General features: G+C 41.1%; 1 protein-coding gene across 3 annotated transcripts in view; it reads left to right on the top strand.

Annotated features, from left to right (window-relative positions):
• Positions 1 to 18,965, top strand: part of LOC108935475 (discoidin domain-containing receptor 2-like) — a 32,712-nt gene that overhangs the window by 4,372 nt on the left and 9,375 nt on the right. For all 3 annotated transcript variants that reach the window (XM_018754090.2, XM_018754092.2, XM_029254968.1), the window contains exons 2-5: positions 9,620 to 9,727; positions 16,124 to 16,226; positions 16,728 to 16,959; positions 17,151 to 17,298. In XM_018754090.2, coding sequence (XP_018609606.2) covers positions 9,620 to 9,727; positions 16,124 to 16,226; positions 16,728 to 16,959; positions 17,151 to 17,298 — 591 coding nt within the window. The remainder of the gene's footprint in view (positions 1 to 9,619; positions 9,728 to 16,123; positions 16,227 to 16,727; positions 16,960 to 17,150; positions 17,299 to 18,965) is intronic.

Genomic DNA, 18,965 nt, shown 5'->3' with positions numbered 1-18,965 from the left:
TACCTAGCCATGACCCGGTCATTTTTCTCTTTCCAGACAGACCTGTTGCTCTTTAACTAATATTAATAGGGGAGACAAATAAACAAACAGCTGTTTGCATATAATTTATATTGTTAGAACACAATGTAATGAATTTATAAGGAGGAGATCGTATTCATTGGAAAAAAGAAAATGGATGGCATTGCACTGTAAACCTAATGGGCTAGGGAATATTCTAGAAGAGCCGGGCCTTTTGACATCGCCTAATTACGTTAGTATTTTTGTTGAGATGTACGTCGCTTTGGACGAAAGCGTCTGCTAAATGAATAAATGTAAATGTAGTATAGTGGTCCCTTTGTACCTTTCTACATCCAAATTAATGGTGACAAGTACGTGATTAGCCTTAACTATAGCTAGGGAATCTCGAATTCATGGTGAACTGTGTCAAACAGACTGTGACCAGGAAATATTCCTTTACCAAGGGTCTTATTGCAAGTCCCATAAATTAATTTTTCTCATCATCTGTTGCAAACATCTAGAAGCATTTTAGCATTTCAGGGAATCTTTAAGCTAAGGAGCATAGTTATTATGGTACAGCTTGAATGATGCATTCTGTCTTTATTTAAGGGTAGGGCTGCCTGACTAGCCTGTGGTTTGAGCACAGCTGAGAGAATTGAGTACAGGTTTATGGAAGGAAAGGAAGGAAGAAAATTATTCCTTGCCCGTGTCTGTTATTTCTGCATGGCAGAGTTGTAAGACCTATTTAACTCAGAAAATACCATGCGACACCAATGCAAAACCGTCATATGTTCAGCAGTTTGCAGTAAGCTTGTTCAGTGAAAGTCAGTATCCTTTTCATCAGCACAAGACAGGACTGCAAGAACATTGTAAGATGAAATGGTTGTAAGAAGTCAGTGAATTAATTATTTTGCTAAGCTGTGTCAAAACAGTATTCTGTTTACAATGTTTATAGTGGAGTAAGACATTTATAGAATGGTTTTATGCTTTAAGGTAAAAGCTGAAAAAAGTGTGCAACGGCCGTCACGGCCTTACTATTTGCATCTGCTGAAGAATTTTGGGTGCTGGAGTTCACTGAAAGTAAAAACTTTTGTACAAATGTCTTTGGCATTTATGTGGGATTTGGCAAATCACTGTGCTTATAACCATGGTTTAGCATATCTATACTTACTCCCACTCCATAACTGAGCTCACTCGCAAATAGAAAGCATTTCCCATGTGTGATAAGTTTTCCAAATAAGCCCAAATAGTTTTGAAAAACTCTTTTTTTACACTGTGTATAAACTCAGAGGTTTATGGGTGTACTAACGTTAATTGTTCTCAAAAATGTTATTGGCATCTATTTACTTTGGGTCACCTGAATCTCATTACAACAGAACCCCTGTTTGATTTGGATTTCATGCATTCCCATAAAAATGAGAATATCTGCAATGCAACGTTAAAGCCTTGCGGGAAGGCGACTGAAATGAAAAGCACATGTTGCTCCATAGGGTAACAGTGTGCATCAGTGTGAGAAGCGACCCATGTGCAGTCCACCTTTACGTATGTCTCAACCCAACAAAATGCGTTGTGCATTATTTTGTGCTGTGCTAGTAGCAGTTTCCCTACATTTAATGACTGATTGTCCTGGGCTTTATTGTCTAATTTGCTCTCGAACGTAACATACTGTGTTATTTTTATTTTTCCTGTCCATACAGAGAGTATTCGTGTTTCCTTTCTTTACAGCAGACCTTTAACGGTCCCCTCTAGAACGTTAGGTTATGGATTTTTTTTTTTGACAAAAATGAATCTGGCCCCTTCTTGTACAACACTCCTGCATGTGAGAATCATACTTCTTAATTAGAGTACATAAAGGAATGTACATGTTGCAATATTAGAGTACTTAAATTTGAGGATTTGGGCAGAATGTCTCCGGAAGAAACCAAACGGTGCAGCGGTATGTAGACTACAGTTTAAAAGAGCATAATCCCTTTATTTGTGTGATTGAAGATGTAATTGTGGAAGCAAACCACTTGTTTTTAGGGAGCACTTAAAACTGCATTTTCTCTGTGGCGTTTGCAGCTAATTGGCCTCATTCTACACTACAGTGAAATTTTGCATTTGTGCTCCCTTTTGCTTTTTTATTTATCTACTCTTTGGACTCTACTAAAGGACTGATTGCATTGTCCAGAGCAAGTAAGATGCCTATTATTATGTCTTGGTCTTATGATTTCTCAAATGATTTATCATGAGCTTTTCCCTCATGATGACAGTTGATACTTGTTATTGTCTGCAACCCCACTCTTCATCGCAGCAGCCAGCTGTCTCTTGTTTGCCGTCTTGAGTTGCTGTCTGGTTCCTGGTTCTGTTTTGTTTATGCCAGTGAATGAGCTGTTTTATCAGTGCAGAACCCTATCCTATTACAGCTCTTCAGTGCTCTTCACAACAGCACCTATACAAGAGAAAGAATCCCTATTAGTATTTGTATAAACAAATTACTGTAAACACTTTGAAGTACTTTATTTCAACACTATTATTATTATTACCAAATCATGAACAATGAGGACAGATACAATTAGCAAAATCAGACCTTGGGAGAGTTTTTTGTCTTACACTTACACTTATAAAATAGAAAAATGATTGCTGCACTTACCCCTATCGCTCTTCAGGTCAGATGATACACTTACAGCAGTACTGAAAGGATGAATAAAGGTAGTAAGTAAGATGACGACGAGGTGGTTGCTGTAATGGATCGGCATTTTCGCTCATCATAGTGACTAAAGTCGGAGACTATAAAGACTTTTTTGAGACTTGGACAGGGAGTTATAATGACCACATAGGGAGTCTGCTATCATTGTTAGTCTTCATGATTGTAATGAATTATCAACAATGACCCACATATCATTTCGGTATGATAATGCATAACATATGTCTTTTTTAATTAGTATTTTGTGCTTATAGCTAGGAGGCCATGCCTTTGGGCGGTGTTGCTGTAAGTGTGCAGATGCTTGTGATTCGTCCTCCGCTAAAACCATCGATTTAAAGTATCACAAATGTCCATTCTTGTAAACCATCAGTCATCTCTGGATAGGACAGCACTTAAGTTGACAGATGACTTGATGCGCAGACGGGCTTGGGACCAGATGGGTCGATTTGTCGGCATCCTCACTGTCACACACACAGCCGCTTCCCTTTAATTAACATTTTGTGATACTCAGAACAAAGACACCATTGATGCAGTTAAAGCATTCACTCCCTGCCCTGTCATAGCCACAAAAAAGAACAAATAAACAGATAATTATACATTAGAAGTTACTGTGCTTTCCAGTGGCCACAATATGCCTAAAAAAATGAGACCTCATTATGGCAATTTTATAATTTAACAACCATGTCCCATGGGAATACACAATGTGTGCTTGGGTACTGATGGAAAATAGAATATGTAACACAGTAATAAATGCAGTTTTATTATCTGATTTTATATTTTGTTGCGTACTAAAGTTGTTCTTTAAAACGATAAATGCATTACTTATTATAGATGAGATGCCTTATGTTGCTGGAATTTCCTTTAATTTAGAATTTTCATGTGAGGAAAATTGAGGGAAATTATTTCAGTGGGTTACACACATTTTTTTCTCAAAACCACCTGTACCTTCTCATTGTTTACTCTTCCAGTTATCTCATGAGTTGTTCTTAGAATTTTTCTATTTGGTTCCAATGAATTTATCAAGACACCTTAAGAGCTCAGCGCTTCATATAATTGTTACATTTCCAGCTTTATTTCTTATGCTATATAGTGTTTTAATAGTGTGCTATTGCTTTCATAAGGGTGTGTGTGATGTCACAGTGGGCTTGGCTGGGTCCTGCCCTCTGGCGGGTCTGGGGTTCGAGTCCCGCTTGTGGTGCCTTGTGACGCACTGCTGTCCCGTCCTGGGTGTGTCCCGTCCTGGGTGTGTCCCCTCCCCCTCCAGCCTTGCGCGCTGTGTGGCCGGGTTAGGCTCCGGTTCGCCTCAACCCTGCTTGGGACAAGCAGTTTCGGTCAATGTGTGTGTATTGCTTACATGTTTTTTTTCAGAAATAACATTCAGTTGCATTACCTTAGTTTTCATTGACTTGCACATTTTTATTCCTATATGTACATTACATTCCCATTCATTCATTTAACATATCCTTTTCTCGAAAGGGTTATACAGTGATTATTATATGACATTTAATTCACACATTTGTCCAAGCCAGCCTACAATGCCGAATACACCGCATTTAACCCCCCTACAGTCATTCATCTGACAACACCCAGGGCAATACAACACACATACACACACTCATTCACACGTGTGCTAGAGATTCTATATTTAATAGACTGAAAATACTCGATTAAACGCTCCAGCTTTGTTACAGAACGTAAATGTGTTGCATTTGTGATAAGGCAAAGGTGTTGTCATGCTTTTGCTGTATTTAATGCTGTTTGTCTTTCTTGGTCTTCTGTCAAGCTACATAGTTAATAACTGTGCTGTGCTTGCTGTGTGTGCTTGTTTATCTGTCCACGTACACTTGCCTTAGAGGACAAAGAAAGCTACCTGTACAGTAAAGAAAGGATGGAAAAACCATAAACTGTTGATCGTTAGTATGGAATGAGTCTCACAGGCAACTGATGATTAAACTAGAAGTGGGTAAAAACTGCTTTATCTCTTTCCCTGAACTGTATGAGCAAAGGCTTTATATTTATATGTATGTAAATAGATGGTAATAATAACACCTGTTGTTAATAACAGGTGTTAATGTTTTTTGCCTGCTAAAACTGTTTAAGGAAATGTGTACAATGAGTACTGAGTTAATATACATGCCTCTGTATTCGAGTGTGTGTGTGTGTGTGGTTCCATTGCTCCTCACCCCTGCTATCTCATAGTAATTCCATTCTTAACACATCTCACGCAAGGCCTCATCACGTCTTATCAGCTCTTGGGACTGTGAGAAACACTGATCGCAGCAGCAAACGGCACCGGCCTTGAGATCGGAGCTCTGCCGCCCCCCCATAAACTGTTCACGTGGTTTTCATCAAGACTATTTTCGACACCTAATTTAGGCGTAAGTATTACATGGGCACTGTAGTGTCCTCAAATAGGTAGGCCTCTCGTGTGCCGCCATGAGTGCAGCAGTGTGCGAGTACACAAAGGCCGTCTCTGGTCCCGCTTCCCGGGCTACTTGACGCCTGGAGGACTGCAGAGCTGCCATTCTACACCGCGACTCCTGTTTGCTTTCGGAATACCTTACGAGGGAGAACCGCCAGGCGCGTTCAGAGGCACGCGGCGAAGTGCTACATTCTCTGCAAATCAGTGCACTGAAGAGTTCTTGTTGATTACCTTGTTTTCTGTATGCTTGAAGTGCCCAGAGTCAAGACTCATGCATTTAGCTCTAAATTCCCCATGTTCCCAGTGTGTTCAACAGCTTGAAAAATTTTCTGCAGTGCGGATGAAGGTGACATTCAGCTTTTGTTTTACTTACTGGGAGTGTTAGTATTTTAGATATGTGATGCGCTTATGAGAAATGCCTGGTCCTCCTTTGTGTTACTTTAGCATAGTATTTTTTTTTTTTTTTTTGCACGGACAATACTGTACTCTCAACGTTAAATACTTTTAAGAACCATGTATATTGTTAAGCTCAGAATCCTCTGGTTTTATGGCATCTTGACCAGATTTTTTCCATATACCGTATGAAATGGGGTTTACAGCCCAGATCGGAAACAGATGTAGCCTATCTGTCCCTCATAAATTATGGAGGACATTTTTCATAGTATTTCTGCTATGTAGAATGGTGGAATCTTGAACAACTCGATTTTTCATTTTTTCACAAGGGCAATGGGAAAAGATTTTAGTAAGTTAAAGAGCACCGCTTTTTTAATGTTTGCTTATGCATTTGTATATTTAGATCTTAAAGGATTTTGTTGTGATTGGCCTAACTTCTTAAAAACTCGATTATTGGTTAAGTGCCTCCTTGCAGCTGACTGATGACCTGGTTGCTCATGTGTTCTTATGGGTAAAAGAAAAGTTGCGTTGGTACTGGTCTGATATACAAATATTGTGAAGCAGAAAATTAAAGGGACATTCACTTTACTCTTTAGAAAAGGAACTTGTGTATAATCTAAATTCAGTTTAGCAATGGATCTTGATTTCATAAAGTTTATATAATAATTTTAAGGTCATCATAAATAGAAACATGCTTTATCTAAACTGTAATAATTTCTCTCAAAAACTATGCTCACACAAACCCAGGGCATCATTATTTGATAACAAGGCAAATCGAAAATAATCAGGCCTTTGTAAAGAAGTGGCACCAGCCACTGCTGTCTACTCTTGCTGAAATTAATGTGATGGTGTTTTATAGAATACACTGCATGTGTGGCCTAAATAAATAATAAATTCTACATGGAATGTGGCATTTGTCATATGGCTGAGGTGTAAATGGAAATGGGACACTGAAGCTTTTATTTAAAAAAAAAAAAAAAAAAAAAGAATTTCAAAAGAAAACAACATAACCCTTCTGGTACCAACAAAAAAAATGAGACCAAGTCCATATAATGCCATTCCCAGGACTCCTCTGCTTCTCACCCTTCTCCAAGGAATAGTCTGCGCGGTTAGCATGTGAGCGTGGCCGGGTTAATGAGACCACACTCAGGTGCAACTGCTGGTAGACAGCTGGTGGGTGTAGTCAGTTTGGTAGCACGCCACACACGTTTACAGCGCATTGTAAAATATACCGCAGTGCGAATGCTCCGTGCACATACACAGATCACAAAGAAGCATACAGGGAAGGGCAGGGCTGGCACATCAGTGTGTGTCAGTAAATAGGCATCCACAGGCAGCGGACCCCCCCCCCCACCCTCCTGCCAGCAACCTCCTCTGGGGTTTGAATTTGAATCCTGCAAGGTATAAAATTCAACACTGTGGTCTTGGCATACCAAAATGCAAAAAAAAAAAAGTTGTGATTCCAGGTCAGAAAACAAAGAGGGACTCTACTGTTGCCTCCTTGAGCACAGGTCTTACCCTGAATTCCTTCAGTAACTGTATTGAGTCATGTAAGCAAGCAAACTGTCAATGTATAAAAAAGAAAAGCACTCTAAAGCTTTCCAGAGCCATTTGTCTGATGTTAAATGCACTTTTGTATACCCTGGCATCTGCATCACTTTGAACGAAAGTGCTAAAAGAAAACATGTAAATATTGATGGTGTGAGCCATTATTTGTTAGTGTCTGCAAAGTAAATAAAATAAATGTCAGATGGGATTCGGAAGACCAGTGGCTTTTTCGAGTGAAACACACAGGAAGGATGAAATGCACTTCTGAACACTGCAAAGAAAGATCAGTTGTTATCTAGATAGTGAACAGCAGTTTTTACCTCTTCAGTGCACTGGTATTAATTTTATAGAAGGATTGCAGTATGAGGGATGTTAAGCAAGCAGGGTGAGCCCCCACCCCCACAAAGAGCTCAGCCTCCCTCTCAGGAGGAAGCAGAGATTCGGCGTGAGAAAACAGATGAAGCTGAAACAATAGAGTCATTGCAGACTGACTCTTATTGTCCTTGACCGCTCCTGCCTGGTAATTATGGCCCAGGGAGCTGAGGAGGGGATGGACATCTTGGTGCTGGGAAGGGAAAGGCTCCAAGGGTATATTTTTTTTTTCTTATTTCTTTGTTTCTTCCCCTAATTTTCCTGTAAACAATTTAGACAAGCCTTAAATGGCCCTGAAACACTAATGGGTAATGTGCTGTTTTTTTACTGTCACTATGTCAGAAGCGGCAGTGTGCAACCCTGAATATTCTTTCTTGACGAAAGGCTCCTCTTGTATATTTGCGGTATACCAAAGGCAATGGCAATCATATGACTACCGTAATCCAGATTTTCCTCTCTCTTGTTCTACTCACTGTAGAATTTAATCGAGTGCTTTGATTTTAGGCCTGAATTTTTTTGCATCCTTTGGCCATTATTGAGAGTAAATTCATAAATATTCTTCATACATGTATGTTCTTGACACAGAGTTGTGAGGGGAAAAAGGATTTCAAAACTATCCAACAAATGCAATGGTTCCTGCCCTGAAGCCTATGTGAAGCATGTAATGACCACTCTTTCTTAGTGGTGTGGAAGTAGCACTGATCAGTTATGGTAGTTATTGCATGGTGGCGCAGCAGTAGTGCTGGTGCCTCAAGTTTTAGGCTATGCATTTGGACATAAGTTTGAATCTGGCTCTGCTTTTTGCACAGTTTTCATGTTCCCTGTGTTCACGTGAGTTTCCTCTGGGTGCTCAGGTTTCCTCCCACTGTCAAAAGACATGTAGCTTAGGTGCAATTACTGTTATCGTAAACATGCAGCATTCTTGTGAAGAAAATGAGAAATTTCTGGGTTAAAAAACTGTATAATGAATGGATAAACCCAAGGGAGTAACAGTCTCCCCAGATTAGTGCTGCACCTTAAGAGGACTTCATCTCAGCCATAATCTTCCTCCTCCTCCTCACCGTAGTCTGGACACATCAGAGTGCACAACACACCACAGAGCTGTGCTGAAGTGCTTATCACTCTTCTAACAAGAGGTCACTGACACTTGGAGCTTTGAAGGAATTGTAATTTTGTCGGTCTAACTGTCAAGCGACATTTCTTTGACTAAATCTGCATTTGTGTGAAAAGACATCTAAAGGAACACTTAACATAGTACTTCCTTACAGTGAACCACTGAGAGTACTGCATTTGTACCACAAGTCAGTTTAGCCCAAGACGGTACTTTTCCTTGCTCTTTCTGACCTCAATGAGTTTCCTTATGGGCAGGCAGCATGTGCTCACACAGTTGAAATGCCTGCCTAATGATGGCTTGGAGACTGTCTGATGTGCTCCGGGTCATACAGTGCTGTTCAGAAGATCTAACCCAGTGGCCGGATACTGGCCTGGTGAAGAGGTGCTCGCTTGGTGACTAGTTGCTGGCTCGGTGACTGGGTGCGGCTCCAGTCGCCCCAGTGGGGCTGTCCCGGTGAAGGGGTGCTATCCCAGTAGCCAGACACCAAAAACTACAGGTGACAAGAAGGTCCCCAGGAGGCACTGAGACAGCAGCCAGCCAGGGCTTTCCCATGCAATGATCTCAATTATCCCAATGTTATCTTTGTCATCCAGCCACGAGAGGTATCACAGGGCCTCCACGTTCCCACAATTTCTTTTTATAAATATTGCTCAAATTAATTTATAATTAATAGAAGTTCCATCTCAGTTACTTGTTCTTTGGCTTTACTGTCAATTACTGTATTGTTTGGCACAGAGTGAAATGAACCAGATGCATAAATTATTTTACAACGGATGTATTTAGAGGTTTAAACTGGAGTTTCTCATAATAATCATGAAATTTACAGTTTGGAATGCACAGCTTACCACTGTGTCTGTCTGCAAAATTATTTCTTACTCTATTTTGCCTAATCTTTTATGGCAAGGTCTGAAGGAACAAATGCAAATTAAAGGTTTTCTGATGCTATGAGAATGACTGATATTAAAAGAAAAATGTTGTGTTTTGTGTTCCAGTTAGCACCACCTTTTAACATCCCATGTCTGCAGATTTGATTTGATTTTCCCATGATAACATTTCCTAATGGTGTGATGCTCTACATATGCCACAGTGATGAAGAGTCTCAGTCCCTTTGAGATGAGGCAGCTTGTGAAACCGAAGTTCCCCCTGGTTATGCTGTTCTACCTGTTAGGAGTGGTGAGGTCACAAGTCAGTCCAGGTAAGACAGATCACTGTACTGCAGCCACATCAGGATTCCCTCTGTTTTACATTCTTCCACTGTCAAGTAGCCTCAACAGCCATGTACACTGCCTACCTATTGTGCCATCTCGTTATAACTTTATTGTCTTAAAGCAAAGGTTCAGACAGTATGCACACACACATTGACTGAAGCCGCTTGTCCCAAGCGGGGTCGCGGCGAGCCGGAGCCTAACCTGGCAACACAGGGCACAAGGGTGGAGGGGGAGGGGACGCACCCAGGACGGAACACCAGTCCGCCGTAAGGCACCCGAAGCAGGACTCGAACCCCAGACCGGCTAGAGAGGAGGACCCAGCCAAACCCGCTGCGCTGCTGTGCCCCTCTTCAGACAGTATAGGGACAATTATATAGGCAATTGATTTAACTATAAAAAGAAAATATTTCCGTGATCCGGACAACATTTAATGTATGAGTTAGCCTGCTTAATAGATGGCCATCTGTGTAAAATATGTCAAGCTGCTGTTCGCAGTCATCGTAATAATATGAACTGAGGTGCCTTTCTCCACGGTGTTTACATACACTCGTCTTGCATTAGTGTAATTTTTTTTCAGCGTTTGAGTGCTTTGTGGATAGGATAGTTTGACATAAATGTGCACAATATTTCACAAGAAACGGAAGGACGTCTGCTTGTGAGCATGAATAGATCAAGCCTGCATTGAACGTTTCAAATGAATTTTCCAGATTTGTGGAAAAAAATAGCCCAGTTTGCAAGTGTTAAACTCTGTGGAGTTGAAACGATATGAGCCTATAGCCTCCAACCATCAGGTAATTTTACACTCCGCATATTGCACCATATGAGCATCATTCCCAAAGGTAGATGTGTTCAGATTTGGAAATTTAATATACTTTAAAAATAAGTTCTTTAAATTCTGCTGAAAGAGAGAGTTGAAAATCTGCATTATTATTCTACAAAATGCTGGAAAATGCTTTTCAGTAAAAGAGCTGAAGAATGCATGCCAAGCAGTGAACATCAGAATGCTAGTATTTAATGAAAAAAGCCTTTTACTGCGGTGGTATGGCACTTCATTGCTTTTAAGGGGGGATAATTGTACAGTATGTGTTCCAGATTAATGCTGAATTTTAATTACAGCTCTGCTTTAGCCAGCCGCAAAGAAACTCATAGCTTTCCCTTAAACTTTACTGTGCATTTAACCAAGAACAGAGAACAAGTTAAAGGTGTTGCAAATTACCCTGCCGAGGCATCCCGAAGACTTAAGCGGCTGTGGTACACACCCTTCTTGGTGTATATGCTAGGCTGTGTTGCTTATTAACCTGTATCTGTATTATTGGTGCACCGCAAGTCTGGGTTCTCAAAATGTTATCCTGACCAGCCATCGGATTTGGATCTTTCTTACCTCAGCAGTTAACAGTTTGATTAAAGCAGTCAATTCCTGTCTTTAATAATAACACCTCCTTTATATAGGGAATTGGAAAACCTGCCATAATAAAATTAGTGGAAGCCAGATCTACACACTGATTTGAAGTGGGTGCTGTTTCAGTGGGTAAAACTGTGAACTGTGAGTGCATGACTTATTTTATATACTTTTCCCCCCATTCATTTAGACATGAGGTAATTATTCCATGCTGTAACTTTCCAGAGCAACTTTGAGTTAGTCTGAATCCTAATATAAACCGTGTGAAACGCTGCACTGCGCAGTGTCTCCGGAGAGATAAGTACCTGGAGTTTAACTTAGACCCTTTTCGCTTTTCCTTGTTTCTGCAGTCCAGGCTTCCATTTAAAGACATTTCTAAAACTTCGGCTGGCCGTCCCTCCGCAAGGGTACCCATTCATCCCAGGCTTTTCTGAGGGGACGGGGACTACACCTCTGGAGAAGCCATCAGGGAAGCTTTCTTTGGCACGCGCGTTTTTATCAGTGCAGTCGGACACAATCATTATTGTCATTCATTCTTCGAGACCGTGCGAGAATCTGACCTTGGTCAGAGTTTATTATTACATGTAGTATGAGAGGGTGGGAAGTGTTTACAATGGATTCCTCAATCCTTCTGGAGTCTGTGGCTAATGCATACCAGACATTTGGACAGCAGGAAAGTACATTGAAATTAGTGATTTTTTTTTTTTTTTCCCCCTTTCCTTTCACTACCTTCTGTGCGTTTCCGGATAGCTGCCGCCCACTAATCAGTCACCGAATATATTTATGCATTTAAAAAATTAAGGTTCATTAACTGCAAGACATGAATACGAATAATATAATCCAAACCAAAGCCCTTTAATGCATAAAATCTTTAAAGGGGAAATCATTAAATGTAATTAAAAATGCATTGAGAATTTTTAAGGTGTCTATAAGGTGAATGTTTAACTGTCTTTGCATTTTACAGTCACGTGGCAAGGATTAGTTCCATACTGATACGCTCAGATATGATTCTGAATGCTTTTTCTTTCTGCTGAACTACAAAAAAATGTTTTTCCATAGCAGGAAATATGCATCACTGAATTTAGCAGCAGTGAGATGCTCAAATATGCCAACTTTCCCCTGTTTAAAATTCCCAAGCAGTGTAACTATGCCAGCGAAGGCTCTCCTTTTGTTTTTCGACGGCGCACAGAGCTCGAGGAATAACGAGGTGCTACCCTAGTGGCCGGGCAGCTCGCCGATCCAGATCGCCTGCTGCCCACGAGCGCACGGGCTCACGATGGACCCTGTCTGTGATGTGCTGGGGTTAGAGCCAGTGGTCAGTCAGCAAACACGGGGAGACAAGAGTGCCTTTCACAGGGGACTCGGGGGGTGTGGGGCAGGCAACCCCCAGCGCTGGGAGAGGCTGCCAGTGCAAGCGGGCCTGCAGACCACGAGAGAGATTCGCCCCAGGGCCGCTGCCTCACACTGGACTGCTTTTTTCCTCTTCATCTAAAGACCGATATTTTTAGCCCCATGACTGAATGCATGAACTGATATTGCCATTACGTTGTTTTCTTTTTCAAGAGATCTCTCCGGAGGGGGGAAGAAAAGTAAATAGTCCAAACCAACGTATATGAGAATAAATATGCATCAGGTCACATAGAAAAATTAGCATTTACTGACCTAAATAGCTGTTAGAAAGCTGTTTACCCAATTCTATATAGTTTTGTCTTATGTTTCCTATAATTACACAGCTCGATCACAATATTTACAGAGCTCTTTTGACAGGGCTTCTGTGTGTTACTGATTCGTATTGCTGTTTTGCACTGGTAATTATTATTGTTATTATTGTTGTTATTACTATTATTTTTAAAAATTTTTTTTTAAAGTCATCACTCAAGAAATTCACATTTGAGTTACCAGAATTTTCATTTAACACATGTACACGGATTTTCCATGCCTTCCAACAGAAGAGCGGTGTGAGACATTTACATTTATAAGTTATTAGGTATTAAGTTATTATCTTAACTGACAATGTTAGATACATAACACTAAACTCCATACAGTCATTCACCCATTTATACACCAGAGCAATGTAATACACACACACACACACACACACACACACACACACACACACACACACACCATTGTGAGCCATTTAGAGTCACTGGTTAACCTGAAACATACCTTTGTCACTGTGGGAGGAAACCCACACTAACATGAAGGGGGGATTTATATATGTATTTATTCTATTTATAGTGCTGTTTTAATGGTTGTTTTTCTATTTGTAATAATTGCAATATATTTTTAGCGACATATTTAGCATTAATTTTTGTGTGAGTGCAAGTTAATTGTAGCCTATCCCATAAGGTTAGAGACACTTTTTGGCTTTTAGCTTCTTGTATCAGCAGCAGTGCAATATAACAAGCGTACACATTCGCTCACTACCGGGTGTTTAGAGTCATCAGTTCACCTCAAACATATCTTTGGACTGTGGGAGTAAATTGGAGCAAGGGGACAACTCTTAAGTGCACCGTACGTAGTAGGTGCAAAAAAACAGGTACAATATTACGGAATAAATAATAAAGGGAATCCGCCTTGTTGCGATGCATTAAGATAACTAAATAACTGTTGCCGTACTGTAACTGTGCCCATTTTAATGGAATTTGGTGATATTTTGTCATAATGGGTGTCAGTTTTGGCATTCAGGAGCAAATAAAAATGTTTCTCATTGAAACTAGTGGCATTTACATGTTGTAGGGTTTTGAACAAACACACAGCCTTTGTTAAATGGGGGAATATTATACTATTATTAGTTTGTATTTTAATTTAAAGAAGTACTGATGAGACTTAGAGACTTCCATTACGTATACCACGGAAACATAGAAATTCATTAATTTATCATCAATAACCGATTGTCTAGCGCAGGGTTACAGTGTTGCGGAGCCTATTCCGGAAGCACGGCGAGCAAAGTATGGTACACTCTGGATTGTTGCAGTTCAGCAACAAGTAGCTTTGTGAAAATTGTTACTGGCTCTGTTTTTCCTTGTAGAAAGTTGTATGCAATATCAAAATTGTATAGTAACCAGAAACTGCAGTATTTAGTTGTACTGGAACACAACATACGTACGATTTTGAGACTTAGATTTTTTTAAAAATTATCTTAATTTAGGAACCAAGGGCATTTCTAGTATAATTAAAATATTGGTAGGTTAGGGTTAGTGGTGTTGAGTTGAAACGCGTGTCGTTTTCATGGTAAAGGAAGCTACAGAATTGGTTTACCGCTGCCTTTTTCCACACGTGAATTTGTACTGTGAACATGAGGAGAACATGCAAACCCTGTGTACCCTGAGCCAGATTCAAACCTACACAGAGGTTCTGCTGAGGCATCAGCATTACCTGCTGCACCACTGTGCCAACTAATAAAAATATTACTGTGTATTACGAAGGAATAATGTTTGCAGTCATACAGAGTTGAAGTGTGCGTGGAACAGTGAAGCGCAGTGTTATGACCGATTGAGCAGGCACACTGTAACATCTGGAAGAGTTTTTTGTTTGGGATTCAGCTGGGTTTGGACGCTGTCAGCTCCTGACTGCCAAAATGAACCCTCTGAGGTTTTCCCATCTCGAATTTTAAGTGAGAGTTTGGAGGGAGAGCAAAGGTCATGGGAGGATGGAAAGGCCTCCTCTGCTGTCCTTGCTGTTGTTGGCAATGGACACAAAGGCATTTCTGTTGGGACGCTGAGGTCGCGTGGACTAGCAGACCCCGGTACCCCACTGACACCGCTGCCAGTGTTCTGGTGAGGTACCACAGCACACGTGCACACACACGTTCCATACGGTCCTGTGAGATTCAGCCGAGCAGTGCATCTCAATGGAGCCACTTGTGCTTTTGTGCGTTGAGTGTAACTTCTGGTGTTTTCCGGGGAAATGTGTCACTCAGCTGCTCTTTTTGTGTTCTGAAGTGAAAACATTTGTGACCGTCAGACTTCTGCGGCTACACATATTTTGGTGTAAGGATGTCCTTGTTATTGTTCTTTAAGAGGCCACTCAGGGGTGTGTAGAAGTTGGCCCACTGCTAGACACTGTTCGGCTTGTTGGCGCACAGTTCCTACTATGAAAGCATAGCCACTTTTAGGTCTCCTTTGAAAAGATGCTAAAATCGTACTTCGGTCTTGGTTGATATGTGTTGTCGATATCAAACTGAACAGCCACGGCGTCTTCAGCATGCAATTTGAATTATGAAACACAGAAGGCAAGGCTTCATGTATTGGATCAATTTTTGAGATATTTACCCTATTCCCATTCATTCCTTCATTCATTCGTTTTAAAGGAGCTGAGTTGTTTTAAAGCAGCTTGAAGGTCCTAAAATCAGGATTTCTACAAAATATTTGTAACATTTCTATTAACTATTAATATAAGCAGTAAAGCAGGGGGGCGAGGTGGCATGGTGGGTTTGACCTGTGTCTGCTCTCTGGTGGGTCTGGGGTTCAAGTCCCGCTTGGGGTGCCTTGTGACAGACTGGGGTCCTGTCCTGGGTGTGTCCCCTCCCCCCTCCAGCTTTATGCCCTGTGTTGCCGAGTTAGGCTCCAGCTCGCTGCAACCCTGCTTGGGACAAGCGGTTTCAGACAGCGTGTGTATGAGTTGTAAAATCACCATAAGACCAATGATAAGTAATTAAATTTTGCCAGATTTTAAGTGTGGATTTGCAACTCTAAAAAAATCCTCATGTTGTGAAGGATAGCTTTTTGCTCTTAAAACTTTTATAAATATCTTCTCTAAATTATGTATATTAAAAGAAAAAAATCACAGACCAAATAGTTTTTCACCATGAGAAGTGGAGGGAAAACAAGATGAAATTGTTATTTTTTTCATCTCTTTAATGTTAGCTATTTGCAATGTGGAATCACAGGGATTCATATAGAAAAGAATAACATTCTGAAACACTATTAATATGTTATACTGAATAACAGTTTGCCAAAATGTGGATGTGACACTGTAGGTGTGTGTCGTTACCCGCTGGGAATGTCTGGAGGGCAGATTCAGGATGAGGACATTTCTGCTTCCAGTCAGTGGTCGGAGTCGACAGCAGCAAGATATGGAAGGTGAGTCTGTCTATACACACCAACACATACCTACATGTTAAATCACAGAAGCACTTATTCCTCAGAATATTTACACACCCGTGCCATACATACTCATGAAAAGATGTGGCAGCAATTTGGACTCGTGTGTAACACCCGTGTGACCTATACAGTCATCTGTAGCCCACTTGAGCTCCTATGTAGACTGTGTGTGGTATGTACATGTGCTGGAGTGTGTCGACTGTTTGCAGGCCCAGCTCCATTCCACTGAGAATGTAAAGCCGTTCACTCTCGCAGTGTGTAAAAACCACACTCGGGGGGAATGCTGAGTGTCTGGGTGGCCTGCTCTCAGTTACAGATTTATGCTGTAATCTGGTTCCTCTACAAGATGCCACAATGTTTTCATTAAAGCTTAACTTTCCCTTTGCCGCTTTCTCGATCCAAAATGAACAATATCAAAATGAAATTTAGAGTGCCCGCACGTGGCCTTCTTTCAGTTAGTTTCTCTCGCTTCCCCACCAGGCTGGACTTTGAGGAGGGCGACGGGGCATGGTGCCCAGAGATCACTGTGGAGCCCGACAGCCTCAAAGAGTTCCTGCAGATCGACCTGCGTTCACTGCACTTCATCACGTTGGTGGGCACGCAGGGCCGCCACGCCGGGGGCATCGGTAACGAGTTTGCCCAGATGTACAAGATCAAGTACAGCCGCGATGGCAGCCGCTGGATCTCCTGGCGCAACCGGCAAGGCCGGCAGGTGGGTGACGCTCATGCGGCACTTTCCCTCACACCAGTGTCCTTGATGCATCTCATGCATCTCACCATTTTACTTGTGTGGTTAGAGAATTGTGCTCACTTTTGCTTAAGCAAGAAGCCCATACTTCTATAGTCCTTTCATCATGGATTTTATAAATTTTTTTATAATGAATGTAATTATATTTCTCCTAGGTAATTGAAGGGAACAGGAATGCATATGACATAGTGCTAAAGGACCTGGAACCTCCCATCATAGCACGTTTTGTGCGCTTCATGCCCATGACGGACCACTCCATGAATGTATGCATGAGGGTGGAGCTTTATGGCTGTGAATGGCTGGGTAAGAACAGAAAAGAGCAATGCACAATAGTATGAAAACGAAACGGTTTATGACACTTAGGAGAAGGAGTAGTTGCGCACTCTGTATTATTATATTAATGATATTATATCGTGCAAGCAGTGGATAGTGCAGTTGCCTTGCAAATGAAAGACCCAGACTCAACTCGCCGCTTCTGCTGTGGTACCCTTGATTCCAGTACTTACCCTAAATTGCTCTCGTAAAAATTTCCTTGCTGTATAAATGGGTGAATAATTGTGAATGGCTTAATATACAAACCCCACGTTATTAGACACCTTGGACAGAGGTGCTGGTTACATTAGTGATAATGGAAATTGTACCTATAGTAAAGAAGGAATTATAACAATGCAGCTGTTTTTTTAAGGCTAATGTTTTAGAAGAGCTTCTTGAAGCTGATTTAATTGTGTTACAGTTGACTAAGCCACTGCCAGCGAAAACTTAAGTGCTTTTACATTACGGTATTTAAGCAAGTCACCAATATACAACAAAAAAACCTTCCTGTGTTATTCCCTGCTGTCCTGTATTCTGTATCCATGTTCCTACCTTACAGTATACATGTACTGAGTTCTTACATGCCTTAATTTACCTGTGAGAACTGGTAGAATTACATTTACGTTTACATTTTTTCCTTTAGCAGACTCTTTTCTCCAAAGTGACGTACATCTCATAGAAAATACAGTGTGTGCATTACATTAGCAGGAAGGGAAATTTAGATCCAGACGCATGATTCTTAAATGTTAGTTAGTAGCTTTATAAAACTTTATAAAAATATCAACAATTCCTTAGTAGTAATTTAAGTACTTTTTTGTTTACTGTATGTGTATATAGTAATTTTTTTTATTTAAACATTTACTTTACATTACAGGAGTAGTTGCGTGAAGGTTTATCCAATGTTTAGCAGGCATGATCTCAAAGTTATAGTGCATGAACATTTACACATTACATCAACTTAGTAGATAATGGGAGAAGTGAGCCGGAAGAGGTGAGTTTTAAGACCCTTTTTAAATGTGGACAGAGATTCAGCAGTTCTGAGTGAGGGGGGAGGTTGTTCCACTACAATGGGGCCAGAACTGAGAACATTTGTGCTTTACCCTTCGTGCATGGGACCACCAAGCGGTCAGATGTGGAGGAGCGTAGCAGTAGGGCTGGGGTGTAGCGGATGATCAAGTCTTGTAGATAGCTGGGAACAGTTCTATTGATGCATTTGTATGCTAGAACCAGGGTCTTAAATTTGATCTGGGCGGCTATAGGAAGCCAGTGGAGAAAGACAAGGAGTGGAGATACATGCGAATGCTTTGGCAAGTCAAACACGACTCAGGCAGCAGGTTTCTGTGTCAGCTGTACAAGTTGGATAGCATTAGCTGGGAGGCTAAGACAGGAGAGAGTTGCAGTAGTCCAGGCAGGATATCACTATGGCCTGGACCAGTAGTTGCACAGAGTCAGTTGTGAGGTAGGGACGGATCCTACGTATATTATGCAAGATGTAGCTGCAGGACTGGGTTGTGGCTCCGATGTGCTGAAAGAAAGACAGACTTGAGTCAGTCGTCACTCCCAGACTCTTAGTGAGGAGGTAGGCAAAATGAGTGAGTTGTGCAGCTTGATTAGAGAGATCTTGACAGGAAGACAGGCCAGCTGGGAAATGAAGGATC

Source organism: Scleropages formosus, chromosome 9 (assembly GCF_900964775.1).
Source record: "Scleropages formosus chromosome 9, fSclFor1.1, whole genome shotgun sequence".
Classification (NCBI taxonomy): Eukaryota; Metazoa; Chordata; class Actinopteri; order Osteoglossiformes; family Osteoglossidae; genus Scleropages; species Scleropages formosus.
This window is presented reverse-complemented; position numbering and strand designations above follow the sequence as displayed.